Below are 23,987 nucleotides of genomic sequence, written 5' to 3'. Positions count from 1 at the left end.
CTGTCCTTTTCCTTGCATTTTTTTATAAACTCCGGTCGTCGGCTGTTCCGACGGCATTATATAATTAAATCTTCGGCCAAAGTAATGAAAGGCAAAATCGTACCGACGCTTAATAGTGCGTTGGTTAAATCTAACAGAAAACCGACAGCTAGCAACGTCGTGGTCAGGGCCTAGGCAAGGAATACAGTAAGAATTAAAATCCTTATGAGGTATTTGCTTCCCACAAGAAATACAATTGTCAACTTTTTCTGACATCGGTCTGGAGTAAGAAAAAAGTTTCCCCAACGGGGTACTTAGCTGTAATGAAGACTTCGGATCTGAAATTCGATTTCTAAAATCTCAGGAGTCGGCCGACCAGCATATGCGAACTGCTTTTGCTTCGAGCACCGTGAGGCAAGAAAGACTGAAGAAAATGGTGTTGGCTGCATCTGTTATACTCCTGGCGCACTGATGTCAGGGAAGAGGCGACAGCAACTGACGCCGGACCAGGACTTTGGAATTCAGACCGACTGCGGGTAGCCTGCCAGCAGGATAACCCAAGTGTAATGACTGCAACAGTGAAACACGATGAACATCCTTACTTTTGCTCTCCATACTGAATCTCAAACTGACAACATCAATCAGTAAATTTCTTAAATCATTTATCATACCATTTACATTTTCTGACATTATGAACACAGTATCCTATCCAACCACGGTGGTGGTGCTGCGGTAGCGTTGTCGCCTCACAGTAAGACACTGTCCAGTTCGACTCTCAGCTAGAGCGTCTTCTGCATGGAGACATGCGTGAATGGGCGTACCTTCGTTGAAGATTGTGCGTCAGAGCTGGTAACTCGGCATGTAAAAATCAACTACCAATCATTAGCACACCGGAGTTCCGCTGTGGCAACCCCTAACCGGGAAAAGCCGAAAGACACAAACAATGAAGACAGTATCCACCTCCCTTCCCTCCGTCCACCTTGCTTCTTCTTTTCTCCCTCATTCTTCTTTTTGTTTGAAGCACTCTGATGCCAACAGAATTTCCCCCAGTCTTCCATTATCCACACTTTATTCTGTACTTCACCATCCTCTCTTCCAGATAACATGTCAAACTTCCATGTTACAACTTCAAATTACTGAGAGTACTCATCATCTGGATTCCCCTTCATAATTCAAAAAGACAGTGCTGCAAATAATGACGTTATCTGGATTATTTGCAATTTTACTGTTACCATGCTTAAACCGTGTTCCTCCTACTTACATTTTGAATAAAGTGCTCTACATTCTTGTCCCATATATCCACTTTCCCCACACTGATTATGTCATTTATAAGAACATTTTTCTATTAGATGAACAAGATTTCCAATAATTAAAAAAAACATTTGGTTGTACCACATACCTCAATACTCTTCTTCCATTTTCTTTTATGACACATACATCATATTTTTTTCAATATTCAGTACAACCTAAGCTTCCTACTACATTTTCCTGTCTCATCAACAGCTCTGGAAATGTCTGTAAAATTTCCGCAGCTGTGGAAATGTCATTAACTGCATGGAGAAATTATACAAAGTTTTCTTCAAAGTCCCTTTGCTTTATGTCAACAGTAACTTTCACATCTGCAAGTTAATATTTGATATAACAAAATGATTTCAAGGTCTCATAGTCTTCTTCTGCATAAAGTTTTCCAATGTATATGACGGATTGTGAGACTCAAATGAAATGATGGAATGACTCCCTGACCTTAAATGAATTGCATATTGAAAGTCAGCAGTTTTAAATCCTATTAGCTTTACAATGGTGTCCTGTAAAATGCAATTACCAACTTCATGTCTTCTTCCGATCACACCCAAACCACAGGTCTCTTGTTCTCACAGAGAAAGACTGAAAATTAATATTCCTGTTGGCAATCTTAGTTTACATAAACTGATTTGTTTAGTATGGGCTAAGGCTGTTTTCTGTGTCAAAGGTACAGGGTTCAATACCATTCCTATTCATTTAGTGCATACTGCAATATGAGTATTAATCTTTTTTTTCATCTTACTTTTAAAATCTGAAACTTTTGGGACTAGACTACTAATTACTGCTTTGCTCCTGGTAAGAGGAGTACAGGGGCATTACCTCTGATTGGGCAATGCGTATGGGACTTCACTGAATGGTCTGATTGCTGGTTTTGATAAGAACCGCCTCAGGGTCTTTGTGCAGCCTAGATGTCTGTTGCGTCCAGCTGTGTTATCTATAAAGAGAAGACAACAGCACGTGTACTGAACCCCAGCAACATCTGGGTTAATACTACTCAAGAAGCAGCTTGGGATTAATGATACTCTTTTGCTTCTGGTGCAAAAGGAGCTAAGGATAACGGATTCCTTGCTGCATACAGCTGTTTTGAGACCAACATTATTTCTACTACAGAACAGACAGCATCACATTAGTAAAGCTATTGGAACCACGTATTTCCACTTTCCAACTGCTTCTATTGCCAGCTTGATTAAAACGGCCATCCTGAGGCCATGTAGCAACTGCCTCATGTTTACTGACGACTGCCTACTACTTACACTGACACAGTGTATAACGGATGCAGTTATTTAATGCCATTGGAGGTAAAACTTTTACATGAAGACACTACAAATTAGAAGAAGGTTGTTAGTATCACATAAGACATTAAACCTATCATATACAGATCAAACCACACACACAGAACTACACATGGTGAGGCTATTAAAAGTCACCTACCTAAACCACAAAGGCCTCTTAAATGTAATCTAAGAAACAAGTGCCCTTGGCAACCTCAAACACACAGCACAGGCAGCACATACTTTGAAATGTACATCAAAGACTCACAGTGTATCAGTTCAAAAGCTCAAGGGCAAACCTCCATACAACCATCAACTTAGTCACAGGTGACTCCATTATGAGACTTAATGATACACCACTCACCAGGCTATGCAATGAGAGGGTAATGGTCAGCTGGTTATCAGGTGATAGAATATGCCACATCACGCATGCACTCAAGTCTTTTCACGACAGGTGAACATATGGTATAGTCGCAGTGCATGTGGGTGTAAAAGATTTGAGATAAACCTCCTTGGACTACATGAAAACAGACATGAAAGATCCAAAACTAACCTTGAACAGCATTCTACCAGCACAAAGAATGATGCCACAATATGAACAAAACATTATTGACTTCAACAGCTTGCTTTGCTTCTGGTGTCACTCTCAGGTAGGGTACAGTATATATCAGCCTGAGGGGATATGGCAGACGGTCCTAACTGCTTTACCAGGGATGGCCTCTACCTATCCCCTCAAAGGCTTTGTACATTGGCTAAATCGTTATACATCTCCATAATGCCTTCATTCAAACACTTCACCTCCAGACAAGTTAGACAAGATAACCTAGAACTCCTTCCATTTCGAACTCACCATTAACAAGATCACTTATGTCATGGATAATTAGAGGACCCCCCTCAATGCCCCCATCCGCCTGTAACTCCTACCTAACTAGCATGGAGTCAATATGCATTAAAGACAAGCATATTTTTCCTAGGGGACTTAAACTACCCCTCCATTAACTTAGAGATCCATACATCCTCTAACAAGTGTGCCCAGAGATTCCTGGATTTCATCAATACAAACTCTCTGGACCAGTTGTCTGTAACCTAACTAGGGGCAATAATATCCTGGACTTTGTCCTCACCACTATGGGACAGCTTTGCTCCTCACCAATTGTAACTCCCTCCCTCTTCAAATCAGACCACAAATCAGTCACATTCATCTTAAGACTGAAGCCAGAAGCATCCGCCAAATATATTGGTACTCAGAGATTATGCCACAGCTAATCTACTGAAAATGAGTGACAACCTGGCTAAATTCAACATCCCCTTCAAACTCGATGACCCCACAGCATATACAGAATCCTTTACTTCCAAATTCTATGCACATGTGAATAGCTACAAAGATACGTCTGTCCCCCTCCAAAGGAAATACAATGCTAAGTTCAAAAATAAACCCTACAATAATATGTAAATATAAAGTGGCTCTATAATAAAATGAAAAATCTAATTTTAAGTAAAAATAAATGTGTATCTGAAGATGCAAAAAAGGCTGTCACTAAACTTAACAGGGAACTACAGACTATGATCAAATCAGCTAAAGCCAGACATGAGGTAAAAATTGCCACCCAGGCAAAGAATAACCACAAAGCCTCCTTTTACTACGTTAGGAACCATAGAAACAATGCCCAGCACTGTACAGAGCTAATAGTAAATAATGCCAATTATGCAGACCCAGAGGTCATTACCATTCTACAAGCCGATATTATTCACCTCAAATTTCACCCCCTACATTCCCAGATCTCATACCTACATCTACACTCTGCTCAAATATCCCATGTACAAGTCCTCAGGGCATTACCCAAGGCCAAGAACACTGTTGCTATGGAGCTGGACTGGGCTGCTTACTGGCAAGCCTGAAACAGGACCTGTCAAACCCCACAGAGAGGCTATTCAAAGCTCAGGCTCCGAACAGGTTCTGAGCTGAATGGAGGGCAGCAGCTGTCATTACCTGCATGAAGGTGGGCCAGCTGCAGACCTGGGAAATTAGAGACACATTAGTCTGTCCAGCCTCATCTGTACAACTATGGAAAGGATCATTATGAAAATGATACATTAGAATATAGGAAACCTATACACTCAATCCAAGCCAGTTTGGATTTAAGGGCAGATCCTGCCTACTTAACCTGGTCGATTTCCTTGAGAGGATGCCAACATCTTCAGACTCGAGGCAAATGACTCCAGGGCTTTTTGATCCAATGGCTCTGAAATCAAAGGTCAGACTGAAGAAAGGTCCAACAGTGGAGATGTAGTACTAACAAAGGTCTTTGAACTCAATTGGGTTAGAGCCTGAAGAACTCCCATTTGTATCTACATCCTGAGAATCCTCCTCATCATCCTGTCCTCATCTACTTCGGTTAGGCTCTTGGAAGATTGAATGGATGAGGCTGTGGATGAGGATCTTGGAAGATCGAATGGATGAGGCTGTGGATGAGGATCTTGAGTGGTGAGGAGGAGACTGTGCCAAAAAGGGTGATGGGAGCCAACAAGTGACTGGATCTGGCAATAATTGAGATGACTGGATCCGTGGTGATTTGCTGGATCTACGTTTCACATCCAAAGTCACCAGAGCTAACTTTTTGGCTTGTTTAAGAGGAGCCTCTGATAATGGAGCCGAAGTAGCAAATGCTGTTGGACCCAGTGATCTCAACAGATTTATCTGTATGAGAATCTCCTTTTTTTCTAAACATTTGGGGGTTTGAGCCCAGAGGCTGTAGATGCAGGTTTACAGGTCAGGAAGCCAGTAAGAATCAACTTATTCTTATGGTCGATTAAAGCACAGGTATTAAACCCTTTACAAATATCACAGTTGGACTCCAGGTAAGAAGGCCCTAAGCAATACATGCACTTTGAATGTGCATTTGAATTTGGTATTTTCTGGCCACGGGCCACAAATTTTTTAAAACCTGAAGGTTTGTCAGACATGATGAAGCAGAAACAAGGAGTAATAAACAGAACAAAAAAAAAGATTTAACAGATATGAAAAGAACTTACTAACAATGGTAAGCAAACGGAGTTGTACTAAAAAGTACTAGAGGGACAGGATAACAGCAATGGTATTGAAGAAATTTTAATGGTGCTTTTACATGAAAAATGTCAACTCAAGGTCTCTGTGCCTATAAAGAACATTGACAAATGGGTGAGGGGAATCTAATTAAGTAGACGCTGATGGTTTATGGATGAAGTATTTACGCAGATATTCTGAAGTTAGAAGCAAACCAAGCAGTACTTACTTGAGAAGAAAGAATTAGGATGTTATGAATGATGAAGAGAGGGGAGTAGCCTGAATGGCTACTGTCTGGTTACTACTAGTGCTGGTCTCATCACAGCTTCACTCTGCTGGGATATAATGCTCCTTTGCTTCTTCTCTCACCAGAAAGTTAAACAGTAGCACCAATCACAAGCCAAGAAGCAGGCCACAGGCTGTTTGGTGATCCACAGTCTTGTCCCAGATGATGCAAGGGTCTTACAGGCTTGCTGTGACCTTTTCCAGGTAGATGCCTTGAACAGCAACCAGACCAATCAGGAAGGTCAAACACAGACTCACTGCCCAACCAGAAACAGTCAGGAATCAATGCACTCTCTCACCAGGAGCAAAATATAAACAAATTCCAACATGGCATCTATAAAGTAGTTATTAGGTTTTCCGGTGATCAGCAGTCTCCAAGAAATATCTCTATGCTCCTTCTCTCACCAGCAGCAAAACAAACACTAATCCCAAGATGACTACTAAGAGACAGAATGTGGGCTCTTCAATAATTGATGGTCTAGGAGAAGATGCTGCAGATTTTAAAAGTAAGAGGGTAAAAATTGGTTAATATCCTAAGAGCTGCAGTGTGCACTATGCAGTTAGACATGAAAGAGGCGGTAACAAACTTTAGCTATCAAGGTGTAGAGCCACTAATTTTAAAAGAGCAAACTAGACTGAAAGGGGGTGGGCACTTTGTATTCTTGCTCTTTGGAATACAGTGCGATGGCCAATAAATTGATATAGCTGAAGGGGAGTGATTTTACAAAATGATAATTTTGTGCTTACTCACAATAGCCAATGAAATAGGAGAGGGAAGGAGATATGTGGTCAAATTTAGATAAGGAGCAACTAGAAAGACAGAAAAGTTTGTGAACATTATCTGGGTGGGAGAAAGTACAGTTTTGTACCTACAATAAATGTAGATGTTCGTGTGCTAATACAGCTGCAGTCATAACAGATGGGTTTTCCTGCCGTCAGGCGGGTCCTCGGTCGGCCCAATTCCAAAGTCTAGGTCCGGTGTCAGATGTCGTCGCTTCTTCCCTAACGTCAGTGCGACAGGGGTATAAAAGAACCAGCCGATGCCATTTTCTTCAGTTTTTCTTGCTCCAGATGTCAGGTGCCCCCAGAAGGAAGGCAAAACATAAATTTATGTAATAATGCAAATGCAGTATAATCAAAAAAACAGTAGTTGCAAGCAAATACACCATAAAAGAATACCCCAATGAGGTTGTATGAGGAGGTGTTAGCCGTTAGGCCTGTCCCAAGAGGGGAAGGAGGGAGGGAAACCTGGACTGCAGCTGTATTAACACTCGAACATCTACATTTATGGTAGGTACAAAACTGTACTATGTTCATCGTGCATACAGCTGCAGTCATAACAGATGGGTAGAATCCCAAAGCTAATAAAGGGGTGGTGGGCACTAAGTGGAACTAGGAGGAGCCAGGATGCCCTGCAAGACTGCAGTGGCAAAGCCCGCTCTAGTTTTGGAGTATAACGGTAGGTGATAGTGCTTGGAGAAAGTATGTACAGAACCCCAAGTGGCTGCTTCCAAAATATCTTTGGTAGGAACCCCCCTGAGGAAAGCTGTAGAGGTAGCTGTGGCCCTTGTGGAGTGAGATCTGATGCCTGTAGGTACAGTTTTACCATGAAAAGAGTAACAAAAGCGTATGCAGTGGGCTATCCATTTTGAGATTGTCTGTTTGGAAATAGGCTTCCCTTGAGCACCTGTAGCATAAGACACAAAGAGTTGCTCTGATTTTCTGAAAGGCTTTGTTCTGTCCAAATAATAACGGAGATGTCTGTGAATGTCCAAGGAATGTAGTAGTCTCTCCCCTTTGTTTTGTGGATTAGGGTCAAAGGTAGTTAAGTGGATAGCCTGATTCAAGGCTACCCTGGATACTACCTTTGGCATAAATGAAGGATTGGTTCGTAAGGAAACTCTGTCCTGATGGAAAATGATGAAAGGCTGCACAGCCATGAGGGCTTGTAGTTCCGAAACCCTGCATGCTGAGGTGATAGCTAGAAGGAAGGCTGTTTTCCATGACAAATATTGCAGATCTGTTGAAGCAGCTGGCTCAAAAGGAGGCAGGGTTAGTTTTTCTAGAATGAAATTGAGGTCCCAAGCAGGTACTGGTTGCTTCCTTGGGGGTTTTATATTCTTAGCCCCTCTGAGGAACTGTCTTAAGAGAGGGTGAGAGAATAAAGGAGGGTCAGTGTTGTACTCTGCAGAAATGGCTGAGGCATGGATTTTGATGGAGGAGAATGAAAGACCACTGCTTAGCATCTCGGCTAGGTACTGTAATATTTGAGGTAAATTCAGTATTCCAGGATTCTGACCCTTTTTCTGATTCCAGGCACAAAAACGTTTCCATTTTGCGCAGTAGGCTTTTCTAGTAGAAGGCCTTCTGGCCTCCAAAATGACATCCTGCACCTCCTTGGAGAGTAGGGTCTGCTGTGAATTTAAGGAATCCTCCATGCGGCTGGATTGAGTGTTTTCAGCTGACTGTGAAGAGTTTTGAAGTTGTGCTGAGTCAGTAGAAGAGGCATTAGAGGCAGGATCCATGGTGGGGAATGTGTCAGGCTCCTCAGGAGTGGGTACCAGTGTTGTCTTGGCCAGTCTGGAGCAATGAGAATCATCTTTGGTCTGTCTGCTCTGGCTTTTAATAGAACTTTGGACAGCAGTGGAAGAGGTGGAAAGGCATAAACTGTCATTGTTGTCCAAATGAAAGAGAGTGCGTCCACTTTCCAGGCCTGTGGATGAAAGGTCCTTGAGCAGAATTTTGTCAATTGGTAATTTCTGTGGGTGGCAAAGAGATCTATGTCTGGCCTTCCCCATGCTTGAATTATCATTGTAAAAACTTGAGGATGCAACTTCCATTCGTGTGGATCTGTCATATTTCTGCTCAGGTTGTCTGCCAGCGTGTTTTCCTTGCCTGGCAGGAACTGTGCTTGAAGTTGGATTTGTAATTCCAGAGCCATGTTCCAAAGAGACATGGCTAGCCTGCATAGGGGGTATGAATGGGTTCCTCCCTGTTTGTTTATGTACCACATCACTGTGGTGTTGTCTGTCTTTATCAGTAGCTGGCCTGGATGCAGTAGGTCTTTGAAAGCCATAATAGCATTTATTACTGCTAGCATTTCCTTTTGATTGATGTGTAGGTGCTTTTCTTTTTGTGACCATTTGCCCTGAATGCACGGATCTGTCATGTGCGCCCCCCAGGCGTAGTCCGAGGCGTCTGTTGTGATGACTTGATTTGCTTGAGGCTTGCAGAATGGGAGACCTATGTTTCTTTGGCATGCTTGAGCCCACCACAGAAATTCCTTTTGAAGACATGGAATCAGTGGTATGATTGTTTTCAAACTGTGGCTGTGTTGAGACCATAAGTTTTTTAGGTACCACTGAAGTTTCCTCATATGCAGCTTTGCACATGGGATTAGCAGGATGCAAGATGCCATGAATCCCAGAGCCTGCAGGATTTTCCTTGCAGTCAGCCTGGTGAAGGTTGCCAGTTTTCTGAAGTACTGAGTTAATTGCCCTTGTTTCTCTGGCGTGAGGTAGGCCATCTGGGTGTTTGTATCCAAGCTGGCACCCAAGAAAATTATTGTTTGAGAGGGTACTAGTCTTGACTTCTTTTTGTTGACTGTGTATCCCAGAGATTTCAACAACATTATTACAAACGCCAGGTGTTTCAGAAGAGTGTGTTTGCTGTCCACTTGGATGAGGCAATCGTCCAAATATGGGTATATTTGTATCCCTTGAAGTCTGCAGAAGGCAATTACTGATGCCAGGCATTTTGTGAACACTCTGGGCACAGTAGATAAGCCAAAGGGCAATGCAGAGAATTGATAATGGGTTGAACCTGCAAGAAATCTGAGGTATCTTCTGCAATCTTGTCTGATTGGGACATGCAGGTATGCCTCCTTGAGGTCCAATGTTACCAGCCAAGACTCCTTGGCCCAGCATGAGAAGAAGCTGCTGTAATGTGAGCATCTTGAACTTTGGTACGAGTAAATATGTGTTTAGGATGGATAGGTCCAAAATAGGTCTCCAATCTTTGCCCTTCCTTGGTACCAGGAATAGTCTGGAATAAAAACCTTGACCCTGTTCTTGTGCAGGTACCTCTTGAATAGCTTTCATGTCCATGAGATCTGAAATTTGTTTTTGTGCCTCTGCCCTTTGATTGTGTGGCAGGTTTGGCATGCCTCTCATTTTTGGAAGGGTGTGAAAATGGAATCTGTAGCCTCTGTCTATAATGTCCAGGATCCATTTGTCTTTTGTGACAATATTTTTCGAAAATAATGCCAGTTTTCCGCCTAAAGGTGCTGCCATTTGAGCCTTGCTTGGCATGCAAAGGGGAAAGTCATTGGGTCTGCTTTCTGAATGGCTGTGAACTATCCTCACCCCCTCTTGGTGTAGGTGTTTGCCAATATCTGCCTCTAAATGACCCTTGAGATTGCCCTCTACCCCTCGGGCGCCTGTATCTACCTCTTTGAGGTCTGTCCATGGCTGGAAAGGACCAATTTTTTTGAAGGCCAATTTCTACTGAAACGTGGGGGTTCTACCTGTAGGAAATCTTTCACTGTTTGCATTGATTTTGCCTTTTCCTCCATTTTCTTTAATACCTCCTCAGCTTTAACACCAAACAATACATCTTTTTGAAGAGGTGCATCAAGTAATTTAGCTTTGACATGATCTGGTAAGGTTTGCTCTTGGAGCCAAGCATGTCTACGTATGACTGATCCTGTAACAGCAGCTCTACATGAGGCCTCTAAAGCAACAAAACCACATTGCAAGGTATGATTACCCACTTGCTCTGCACTATGCAACAAATCCTGCAACTCCTTTGAGTCTGGTTGTTCAGGCTGTGACATTTTGCTTTTCAACTGAGATAACAAAAACTGTTGATACTTTAACATATGAAACTGACAGTTTAATGCCCTCATGGTTAAGGTGATCGAGGTGTATACCTTTTTCCCCCCACCTTTCTAAAGCTCTGGAATCTCTCTCTGAAGGTAATGGATTTTTGGCAGTGGAGGCCTTATTTCCCTTGGGACCCTGTGAAATAGTTTCTGGGTCAGCCGCATGGCTTTTGTATAGGAATTGGTGTGAATCAGGAACCCGGTAATACCTGTCAGGCTTGACTGGAGCTGGAGGTAAACAATCTGGGTTAAGGCTGGCCTCTGAATGCACATCATCTAGTATGTCTAAGACAGGAGGTATAGCCAGAGGCCTGTGCTGAGGGAGCAAGAGGAAATCCCTCAGCCTTTTCTTGGAGTCTGAGTACTCTTGGCCTTCCCAGTGGAAGTGTTCCCTCAAGGTATGCAAGGTTTCCCCAAAACAGTAATCCTCAGGGGGGAGACAGAGGGAATGGACTCCTCTGCATCAGAATCTTCGAAAGGGGAGTAAAAATGTTCCTGGTCCTCAGAATGTTCTGAAGTAATGGAGGCCTGGTCCGAGGAAGGGTATTCTTCCTCCACTCTGGGCCTTTTGCCCGAGGGGGGTTGAGAACCCCTGATAAGAGTAATCAAATCCTCAGCCATTTTGAGCATCTGCTTTTTAGGCATGGGGCCTTGAGAGAGGCCCTGTGGAGTTTGTCTTTTAGAATGCATGGCTGCTTTAGATTTAGTGTAAGCCTTAATGGAAAAAGAAGAAGACGGCCTGAAGACACCTTAAGAGGTGGCAGGCCTGTCAAAACTCTGAGTTTCCCCGCCAAGAGTGGCCTCGGTAACTGTAGTCGGGGTGTGGGCCAAACAGCCTGCGACCTCGGGCACAGAAGACACCGCTAATGAAGTGGCATCGGTTGTCAGGGGCTGCGTAGGCGCCTCGCTGAGAACCGGAGCACCAGTAGTCGGCTTTAGCGTGGTGTCGGTAGAAGTCGCGGACCTCGTATGCCAGTCTTTATCTTTGCGTCGTTTACTCAAAACTGGAGTCGGAGTATCCGACGATATGTTGTAATTAAACTTTTTGCCAAAATAGTGTTGGGTGAACTCCGCCCGATGCTTAATAGTGCGTCTGTTGAATGTAGCACAAAAACGACAGGCCGAGACGTCGTGGTCTGGGCCTAAGCAAGGAATACATAGGGAATGGAAATCCTTATGCGGTATTTGCTTCCCACATGAAATGCAATTATTAACTTTGTCTGACATCGGTCTGAGGCAAGAAAAGTTTCCCCAACGGGGTACTTAGCTTTCAAGAAGTCTTCGGTTGAAAAATATTCGTAATCTCAGGAGCTGGCCGACCGGCACTTGTGAACTACTTCTGCACCGCGCGGCAAGAAAGACTGAAGAAAATGGCGTCGGCTGGTTCTTTTATACCCCTGTCGCACTGACGTCAGGGAAGAAGCGATGACATCCGACGCCGGACCTAGACTTTGGAATTCAGCCGACCGAGGACCCGCCTGATGGCAGGAAAACCCATCTGTTATGACTGCAGCTGTATGCACGATGAACATCTGGGAAAAACTTAATTTTTGTGTGACTCAAGAGACACAGCTATGGTCTCTTTCCTAGTCTAAACATGCAGTCAAAAGCACAATACAAGTAAAACATAGTGTAAAGAACATAAATCACAATATACTACATAGAAGGATGCAATGAAACAATACAAAATACAAGAAAGCAAGAACAAACTAAACTTTCCCTCACAGCAAGTTGTAGCAGAGTCTGGGTGACTAATGGCTTACTACTCCTTAATTTGTTACCTGCTTAAACTTATTACTCTATTCAACCTCCTTTCAGATTATGATCAAGACAAACAAAATAAATACTGTGCATGGAAGTCTAAGTGTTATCTGCTTACCAGAAGCACAATTGTTGAACGGTTTTAGCACCACAAAGCAAACCTTCATCCATGCAAGAGATAAAGGCAAGAGGAAAGATATTCAAAAATTAAAACTTGAACAAAGGAGAATAATTCAACAAGGCCATGATAACAAAAATATTCTGGCACAGGATGAACAGCATTTACAGAAAGAGAACTTTAGAAAGCTTTGAAGAATAAGGGATATATTCTCTCCGCCTATCACACCTATGAAGTAATCATGATGCCTGTCCTGGCTGCTTACACGGAATATGTCACTAATTACAGAACTCTGGGATGGAAATGGGATACAAGGTGGATAAATGAAACACCATGATTTTACTGAACCTGTGTTTTATCTGACACCAATCTCATAAGTGCCTTTAGTACCCCTTATAACATACTATAGACCATTCAAGACAGACTGTACCCCCTAAAGCTGAAACATCTCAAAGGCTCCCCTACCCACTAATAAATCTGTAAAATATTATCAGAAAGCTAGGCTAACCACACTGACACCGTAACTACTGTATCTGTTAATATTTATTTATATTAGTACAAATTCTTGCCAAACAGTTAATACTGTCAGAGTTATTTCAATTCTATTATAACACGGCTAGAGTCCTTGTGACTTGTTCTTCTTATTTCTGTTTGAGTCATGAAAAAGTCCATGGTTATTTCTAGCCTGGACAGTTTCTGTTGAAATGACAAATATGTATCCACTAATGAAGTACTGGAACTGTTGATCTGTTGAAGCACTGGAACTGTCACTCTGTTGAACTCACAAAAAATGTAAGGCCTTTATGAAAAATTAACTGTTGGTAATGGATAAAAAAGGTTACGACTAGTGGGCTGGGCTCACCACTGTAAAATATTATTAGCAGTGAGCTAGGCTGACAGTCACCGTACTACTGTATCCATTAATATTTACTTGCATTAGTACAAATTCCTGCCAAACAGTTAACACCGTCAGAGTTATTTCAATTCTATTATAATACGGCTAGAGCACAAAGTAATGACTAATGTACACTCAGTCACAGACGTCACTAAAGAGTGAAAAATTACTGTTCAGTTTATATACTCTTAAATGTCAAACAATGTTATTTTTAATGTCCTTGTGACTTGTTCTTCTTGTTTCTGTCTGAGTCTTGAAAAAGTCCATGGTTATTTCTAGCCTGGACAGTTCCTGTTGAAATGACAAATATGTCCTTCTTTGGTTATTTTCTTCCTTGCTGTATCTAAAGACTTCACAAAAAGTCTCTCCACGTCATCTTTACGTCACCTGAAGTGTCTGTATTTTACTTCATTTATTTCTGCATCTGAAAGCTCACAGAAAGTCAACTTCTTTTTTTCTATAACAGGATGACATTTACAGTAAGCCCACAGCTGTATGTTATTAATATCTGAACATTTAACTGTTTTTGCAAAGCCAGCCATATTTTCTTTACTGCCCACACAGTATAATTTTGAAGAAAGCATTTTAATTTATACAATCTCTATCAAAATCAAGAAATTAGATGCAAATGAAGTGGACAAGTACAATCATAACAGATAGCAGATCACCTAAATAATCATAAAAATTTGTTTTCCATAAAAATTTAAATTGAAAATTGCACTGTAGTTAGGTCACAGCCATTACAGGCACACCGAATGCACAGCTCAGAGCATGCAGACAGTTTTGGGCATCCCTTAAAACTCTAACTCACAGTAGAAATAACTTGAGCAATAATTCTGAGAAAAGGACTTGCAAACATAATACAAGACTTCCCCTCCTCATACTGTAAACCATCAAATTATCAATGGGACTTGGTAGTACCTCACCAAAACCTGACCTCCCCTCTTAACATAACATACATACTGACATTCCACTTCAGCAGAATAATTCCAGAAGACGTATGTGTGCCCCCACAAACGCTGCATACCTTTAAAAGCACAGGATACATATCACTACATCCTAAATTTACAAACAACTAAACCCATAGCCTCATATATAACCTAGCACAGGAATTATTCCCTTCACCTGGAAGCATGCCATCATCAATCCCAAACAGCAAGCACCCTAATACTCACAATAATGATAAACCTATAGCCAAACTATTGGCAAACACAAAGTGTAGAAAAATTACTTCACAATCAGCTCACAGAGCACAGATCATATTGCAAAGGCACGGTCACCTTTCCAATACACAGTACAGACTCAGAACTGGCTATTGCATATTCCTAGCAAATTCTGCTATTACAAGTCAAATACATGTATGAATGGAAAAAAGACAAATGATTCTTTCCCTTTTTACTCATCTAAAGTGAGCAGTTAAAATTTTTTGTTAGCTACCCTTATAACATAATCTTGGTGATTCATCAATGTGATGGTTCTCTTCCTACCCAACAAACAAAACCTTTATAGTTATGCACGGTGGCACTTCCACTGGCAATGGAGGTTTTATTGCTAGAATATCATGGGACTCAGTCATATAACTTCTCATATTCCCAATATTCAAAAATATAATAGCCTTTGCCATTCCCCCTATTATCTTCCCATTCTATACTGCTGATATTATCTTTCACCCTAATACCTTTCTTCTTGAGCCCCAAGCCAAACTCCAAATATGTCAACATCTGAAACTGGTTAAAAGCCAAGGGCTTACTGCTTAACAGTACTAAATCTACTGTGACGCTACTGGCATTCACTACCATATTTTCATAAGTCCTGCCTTCTCAATAAAAGTGGTACTGGATAACAGGGTACTATTAGAACCTCAGTAAACAAACCTTGGCCTTCTATAAATCCAGAACATAAAACATTCATTCCCAACACAGAAAGAATAACAAATCAAAATCCTCCATTAAAACAACATTGCCTACAACTATACCCACGTCCTATCCACAGATGCAAGGAAAGCCACAACTCATCAGACTAATGGTCACACTAAAGTGCTGCCTCACAGTTAAAACACTTAACTCTAAATATAAACTCCTTCAAACAACACCAAATGGAAACTGCATACTCCTGACTCAGACTAATTACAGAGAACACCACAGTGCATAACATTCTAATCTAATAACCAACTTCTTGTTCCTGCCCAAGCTATTAGCCATTTGAACACCTTATCACTGAAGTACTTGTACTGTAGTCACTGTCATCTACTTGCATCAAAACTCCAGTTATGATCAACTGCTTATCTTTCTGTGTTCTTCCAGTGCTAAAGCTTCCAGCTATGCTTGGATAATCTTTTAACACAGCTTTGGGTGACAAAGGATTCTCTTAAGGTAGCACCTACACAGCATGGAACTTGGTGTGTTATGCCACAAGAAAAAATAAAAAAATACTCAGTTTTCAGGACTATACCCCTACCAGTTTTGACTATGGATGAACTAACCCACTCTTTAGTTCTCCAACTACTGGTAACATTGTGTACTCTATACTTCACCACTGTAATCTGTTCTATGTATACAGTGAATTATGTACTTAGCTTTTCAGTATGTTATTTATAAACTACAATTTCCTTAATAGGTGCGATTCAAACAAGTGTGCAAGTGCATTCACTGTGATGTGCTGTTTATAGCTATAACAGAATTGTTATTAATATTATCTTATGCTAAGACAGTACCATTGCTTGCTTGGCTCAGGCTTTGTCTGAAAAAAGTCCTTAGAAAAGCTTACCACCCAGCTAAAAACAAAACATTGACACTGACCCTCTCCAAATTAGATAAAGTGTAATCAGTATACAATGTTACACATTTTCTGAACTGTGCTCAGTGCTGGAATTCATTCAAAATGAGTACTAGTGGTGCACTGCTTTGCATATTGGGACAAGATACCCCCCCCCCTTTAGAGTCCATATTACTTTAGCTAAGATATGGTACAGTCAAAACTTCTGAACCTAATGGAAACCTTGTTTAATAGTTTCTATATTAATGTATTTTATTATTTCACTAAGAAAACATTGGAGATACCCGGAATCCAGTTTTGGTACACTTGGGACTAAGCTGAAGATGCACATTCTAAGTCTACATCCAGTCCCTATCCCCCATGTTGCATCTCATTATTGCTAATTAAACAAAACTGATCTAGTGGCTGCTGAAACAGTAGGCTGTATTACCCTACAAGTCACTGTGAAAGTAAGGATGCTTCCGTCACCTATTTCTTTGATAAGCAATTTGTGCAAGTACACACTGTGACTACATCTGGACCAAGGCCTCCTGCTTTTTATCAACAAGCCTAATGGTATTCTAATGGTGTACATACAGTGTTATGGCACTTTTCTATTAAGATGCAAGTATCCCCCTAGAAGAAATGAAGGTGATGCAGGGTAATGCTGTTTTCATAAAGGATGTGCACAAAATGAACCTGAAGAAGTAACACAAGCTGATCTCAAATTGGGAGATGCCTTTCAGTGTTGGAAAATCAAGTTGGTCTTTGGTATATGCATCTAGCTGAAAATGTACTTCTGATACTTTACTATCAAGTAGATTTAAAAAAAGCAGTTCCTAGAAACACAGGACGCAGCTACTTACAAAGATGCATCCCCCACCCCCCTACTCCACAAGTCAAGGTGCAAGACATCTTAGTGCCTGTCCAGATTCTGACAAACAAAATGAAAAAGAGTTGAGGCCTGAAAATTGTTGGGAATGTAGAAGAAGCTGACACAAGTCAGATACCACTCTGCATCATGCCTGCTGGGGATGAAAAATTAGATGAATGTTTGCCTCTGAATCCCTGACATATTACCACTCATGTGACTCCTACAAGGAAGATCTAGTTTGGCAAATGAGGAATATTTGCCCACCGCAAGATTCAGTAATTTTGCTACACAAGGGTGAGAACTTAATGAGTTGGAGTGGAAGCCTAGAACATACTTGCGATTACAGTTTTACATGTTTGATATTTCTAGTCTACAATAAATAATCCACAACATAAAAAAGACAAGTAAACACTGACCTTTCACAGGTGAAGCTAACCATGAAGAAGAGAAGAAGGTAAACAAAGAAGGTATACACCACTGCAACGATTGTTCCTTTTGGAATAGAACTACTTGGATTCTTCAAATCTCCTACAATAATAAGATAACAATATTTAGACATTACAAATGTAATTACTCCAAACTTTAATTACTTAAATTCGATACTCTGACTCAGAAGAGTTTTAGTTCAAATGTCTGAATCACTGCTAAATCATTAAAAGCATCATTTACTACAATGAATGTCAAATCAATGAAAGTTACATGACCAAAACAAACAGTAAACCAAAATAAATTTAAAGAAAATCAAGCTTGACTTAAGCTTATTCTGTTAGTATGATGCTAAAGTTTTACATAGCTTTCTATACTGTAGTCTGTATGCAAAAGTTAAAACAACTGATACACTACTGTTTAGAAGCCAAGGCAAGCACAGGGGCATAGCTAGGGTGGGGCAAGGGGGGGGGCTGCCTGGCACATGGTATTAGTGGGTGTAATCAGCAAATGCCAATGGTGAGGTAATGCAGTACCAGCATTCAGAAATGGATGCCAATACTGCATCTGCAGTCATAGCTCAAGCATTCTGTGTTTGATATTTTATGTAGCAAGCAGTATGCTACAGGTTCAGAGCAGAAATGTTTAACTTTTTTTTTTGTCTTCAACTTTAAGAAGATTTTAACTTTTTATTTTGATTCTCAAAATGTAGTTGAGGGGTGCCAGATCAAGAAACTGCACAGGGCACCAGATAACCTAGCTATGACATGGTTCTGGATAAGCACACTGAAGAAATATTCAAGTAATGTAGGTTCACAATTATGCAGGAGACAAGACATCTCTTTATCCACATTCTAAGGGCTAAAACCATGACTCCCAAACCTGTGAAAAGGGACATTTTAAAAACTGTCTTCTTGGAAGGGACAATGCCCCCAGCAGCTTCCATTTTGGGGTCTTAAACTCCATCAAGCTTCGGATACATTACCTCCAATGTTTCTGCACATCAGTGGCAGAGGGGCAAATCACATACTTTTTTTTTTTTTTTCGCCTCATGAAATTATGCAGGCACCTGGCAAAACACACTTAATCCCCAGTGTTGGGAGAAGAGAGGTATCCCAACTGTACCACAGCTATTTATTTATTCAATCATTCTCCCTCACAGGTTGTATCACCTCTAGTGAGAGCAGATCCTGTTGTGAAGATGTTCCCCCCCCCCCCGACACTGCAACCTTGGAGTTAGAAAGTGTGGGAGGCACAACTCTCCCCCAATAAGGGGTGCAGGGAGACCTGCATCTATGTGAATACCGTAAACCCTCAGTTAACCTGAACTCAAGCAACCAGCAAAAAAAAAAAAAAATTGAAGAAATACAGTACAATTTTCATGTGTTGCACTTTCTGTTTTCCCCTGCAGAAACATACCTTATGTTTTTAGAGTTTTAAAAAAGAAGATAGGAATAAATTCCATCTCTCCCCAACCTGAGAATAAGTCAAACTAAACAAATACTACAGAGTACAGTATTAGTCAGGCCCATTTTTAATCGTAATTCTCAAACAACCAGAATCTACAGTTATCTGGCATCTACCAATCCCCATGGGTGCCGGTTGACTGAGAGTTTACTATATAAGAATAAAATCCTACTGCCCTCTCAACAATAATACAACATAACATTCTGCTTGTATACAATAGAGTAAGTAAATACCTTCTTTAATTTTTACAACAGACAATACTGCCTATTTAGTGTTTTCCATATTCTGTGATTTACTTTCATTCAGCTGTGATTTGACTTGGTGGTGTTTTATCATTTGAACTAGAACCATATAAACAAATAATTCTTGTCTCATATACACACCCATAATCACAACAAAACAAACATGGAAATAATACGCAAACAAGCATATATACCTACTACAACCTGAACAAGGAGACAGAAAAACAATGGGTGTGTCAGTACAGGCCTCCTTCCTGAAATAAAGCTACTTGATATACACATTTTATATATATATATATATATACACACACACATATATATATATATATATATATATATATATATATATATACACACACATACATAACAGACACCATACTTTTCCAGATTACCAAAAATTGCACAGTGCATCCAAAGCACACAGGAAAGCCTGCTGGAGAACGGCCTACTCACAAGTGACTTGCAGGGAAAAGTCTGACTCCGACATACTGTGAGAAATGGAGGCTTGGTACAGTCCAGGAGGTTTGTGAATTCCTGAAAAAATTACTCTTTTAAGAGGAAGAGCTAAAATAAGTAAGCCCTAGATCCCAGCCTGCAATTCATCTGGATCTGGCAACTCCTACTGAGGTATCCACAAGTACAAGAAACCACTGGGTGAAGTCTTCCCACCATGTGAAAGATAAAGGCTCTATCTGTTGGTCCTAGTGTCAAAGACATGTGTGACAGCTTCTGCAAGATCTGAATCCTGAATAGGTTAAACTTATGAAGACATACAAGGATCTTCTAAGTTGAACCAAGCCAGTTTCAAAGGATATGCAGATACTGCATCTTTGAGCAAACCTGTGCACCAGACCGGTGTTAAGTACAAAACCTTAAAGAGCTTGTCTTAGAAAGGTACACAAGAAAAAATAATGGCTCTTCGCAGTATTAAGTTGCTAATGTTATGTAGCTTTAAGATATTTGGTGGTATCAAAACTGCTTTATCTTTGTCATGTTTCATCTATAGCCATTTCTTTACCTTTAATGGAAGCCCAGTATAGTGTACTCCTACGCATTATTCATATGTCAAAAGACGCCAACTAACTGCACATGTTTACATGTGGAGAGGCTCGATTACCAAATTATGTACAATTATTTTGGCCTTAAAATCTGCCACATCTAAAAGACTCTCCAAAAAGTAGCTGTCTATATCATACAACTTAAAGTAACCTATAGAAAGCCAAAATACACATCAGATAGAGGCCATGAAGAGGTTGGCCAACCACAGAGTAGTCCGTATTCAGGAGGGGAGAATGCAGGCACCTCATAAGGTCTGCTTTTACAATTTTTTTATTAATGGCTCCCTAAGACCATTAAGAAAAATATGCAAGACAGCAAATAACATTTAACTTACTGCTCATAATGAGACCAAATGCATGAGGTGTAAATATAATCAGCATGTCCACAGTGCAACTTCCAGCATTTCAGTATCTCAGTAATCACCAACCTTCCCTTAGATCTGATGCTTAGGTTCTAAAAGACTTGTCTACAAAGTCCTCCAAGCAGGGCAGAGCAGAACCTAAGACACAATCCCTTAAAATCAGCTTTCATACAAACATTCACAGTGCCTGAAAATTATTAAGTTTAGCACAGTAGCCTATCTTAAATGGGAAGGACATCATCACTGTTGGCTGAGCAGATGAATGCACATAATCATACTTATTAAAATGGATTAGGAAGAAGACAAGTCCGCTCATGTCCTTGGCACTGGAAAAGCTCTCTCAAACTCTGCTACAACTTACCGTGAGGGAAAGGTTAGTTTGTTTTTGCTTTCTTGTATATTAATTTACTGCCTTCTAGTTTGTGTACTGCGATTTCTTTTCTTTACACTGTGGTTTACTTGTATTCTGCTTTTAATTACATATTTAAACTAGGAAAGAAACCACAGCTGTCTCGTGTGCCACACAGAAATTAAGTTTTTACCTACTCAACTGTCTTTCTAGTTGCCTGCCCCTTATGTTAATTTAACCACATTTCCTTCCCTCTCTCCTTTTATCGGGTGTTGTGAGTAAACACAAAATTAGAATTTTGTGAAATCACTCCCCTTCAGCTATTTAAATTTATTGCCCATCCCACTGTATTCCACAGAACCAGAATACAAAGTGCCCACCCCCTTCCAATCTATCTTGCGATTTTGTGATTAGTGGCTCTCCACTTAGATAGCTACAGCTTAGTTACCCCCTTTTTCATATCTAACTGCATAGTGAACACTTCAGCTCTTAGGATCATTGATGGTTACTAGGCTATCGACCCACAGGTCATTTTAAGTCTAGCCGTTTCAACCCAATGTAATACCATAGAAGTGCTAATAATACCAAAGATTGCATTTAGTGATGACTGCCCATGTCCAGGAGGGTTGTGGCATTATTCCCTGGTAAGAATTTAAGGTGCCCCATCCACTTGTCCGGGTTCCTCTTGAACAGTGTCATAGAGATGTTCTGCTTCACATAAATTGGTAGCCTGTTCCAAAGACGTGGCAGTAGCTGGGAGATAAATCTGTCCCTCCAGCATGCCCTGTTTAAGTCACAAGCCATATTTAAGTTCCTGGAATGGGTAACCCTAGACCCATTTCATTTACGGATATGCAACAAGTTCATTAGGTTTGGGTCTTGGATTGCTCTGCAGGCCAGGCATAAGTCTCCCCTAATAAGCCTACATGATACGGAGTATAGTGAGAGGGACTTTAGTCTGTCTGTGCAAGGGACATAGTGGAGCCCCTTGATCTTCTTTGTTAGAAACCTCTAAGGTCTCTCTAGCTGCTGCAGGTTGCTTAGTACAGTGCATGCCAAATGGGGCATTATACTCAATTATGTGATGGATAAGTGCTGAGTATAGGGGGGGTTATAACTTCTTTTGCTGTTGAGGCGATGTCTTTACTAATCAAGAGTGCTGCATGGAAAGCTTTCCTTACTACAGCAGACACATGGTGGTCGAAATTAAGGTCACAGTCAACCTGTGATCCCAGGTCCCTTACCATTTCATGGGTAACTAGGGTATTGTTGTTGATTTGACAGTGTGAAGGGCCACTGTTTGCGCCAAAGGGAATAATGATGCATTTCTTTGCATTCAGTTTGAGACTGACTAATACAGCAATCACTGGTCTGAGTGAGACCCTCCTGAAATATACTGACATCATTTGGGGATTCAATGACTGAACCTAGTTTGTAGTCATCTACAGACCTGGTCAGCCACAACCCTAGTTTTGACCTGAACTTCTGAAAAGTGTATACCAAAGAGTAGGGGGCCGGCACTGATCCTGTGGCACCCTGCTGGTAACAGGTCTGCTGGTTGATGTGAAGTCACCCACTTTGACAATGTGTGTCCGGTTTGGAGCCAGTTGGCAACCCATCTTACAACAAAGTGCTTTACATTCAGTGTACGAAGTTTATCAGTAATGCCTGAATGTGGGATTGTGTCGAAAGCCTTTGTCAAGTCGAGGTATGCTGTGTGCACAAAACTGCCCTCATCAATGGTCTTGGTCACACTTTGAAAAAAATTCAACAGGTTTAACAAGCAGTATCTGCCCTTCATGAAACCGAACTGGGTAGGATCCAGGGTTTGGAGATCACCTATGTCTTTATTTATGAGGTCCATAATGATAAATTCCATGGCCTTACAGATGAGGCTGGCCAGGCTTATGGGTCTATAATTCCCCGGGTTTGTTGCTAGGCCACCTTTGTGGGGGGGGATAACTGCAGCCGTTCTTCATTCCACAGGAACAAAGCCAGCGGTTAGGCTATGATTGAAAAGGGTACTTAGTGGTCATGCTAGTTCATGTTTTAGCCTGTTTAGAAGACAGCCTGGGATGTCGATGTCATCTGGTGCCACAGAGGTTTGTTTTTTGCCTTGGACAGGGCTTTGAGAACCTGCTCTTCAAATATGTGTGGGGGGAGGGTTTGCTGTAAGTTAGGAGGGGATAGGGGAGTGAAATTTTCGCCAAACCAATCCACTAGCAGGTTTGCTATCTCTGTGGGATCAGTGAGTGTGATGCTGTTGGCCACTAGTTCTGTACACGCTTGGGTCCTACTACCCTTTAGGTTATGGACGTAGCTGTAAAAGGCCTTATGGTTATGCCTGGCAGTACTTGCTAGGTTTCTCGCAAAGCAGCTCTTGGAAGATTTGACAAATTGTCTTATTTGCCTATTGAGGCTGAGGAGGGTATTTTTCCATTGTTGTGCCTTGCCTTTGTTTTCCTGGACAGCAACTTTTTGCATTTATTGTAGAGTTTGTTGATGCTAGATGTCTACCATGGCAGCTTGTTTTTACTTATTGATCTGGATTTGATTCTGTCCAGTACAGCCGAGATTATACACTTATGCAAGTGATTGTACAAGACTTTAGTGTAAGCTTCAGCATAGTTAGCACTTCCAGCTTAGGATATTAACCTATTTTTTCATCTTACCTTTAAAATCTGCAATATCTATTCCAAGACCACCAATTTGCTGGAGAGCCTCTCAGCAGTCATCTTGGGATTAGTGCTTCTGTTTTGCTCCTGGTGAGAGAAGGCGTGCATAGACATTTCCTGGAGACTGCTTATCAGAAAGCCCAATAACTGCTTCGGGTCTATATTAAATCAGTGAACGCTTAAAAAAGCGAATGCTGATTTATAGACCCCATGTAAGGGAAAGCTTACAATCCCGAACACACAA

General features: G+C 41.1%; 1 protein-coding gene across 1 annotated transcript in view; it reads right to left on the bottom strand.

The window, feature by feature from the left end:
• The window catches only part of SLC12A9 (solute carrier family 12 member 9), an 843,978-nt gene that overhangs the window by 559,987 nt on the left and 260,004 nt on the right, over nt 1–23,987 (bottom strand). The window contains exon 5 of the mRNA XM_044076336.1: nt 17,581–17,692. Within this exon, the coding sequence (XP_043932271.1) occupies nt 17,581–17,692 (112 nt within the window). The remainder of the gene's footprint in view (nt 1–17,580; nt 17,693–23,987) is intronic.

This window comes from Protopterus annectens, chromosome 7.part0, assembly GCF_019279795.1.
Source record: "Protopterus annectens isolate FY-2018-M chromosome 7.part0, PAN1.0, whole genome shotgun sequence".
Lineage (NCBI taxonomy): Eukaryota > Metazoa > Chordata > Ceratodontiformes > Protopteridae > Protopterus > Protopterus annectens.
Note: the sequence above shows the minus strand (reverse complement) of the source record. Positions and strands in the feature narration are given on the sequence as shown.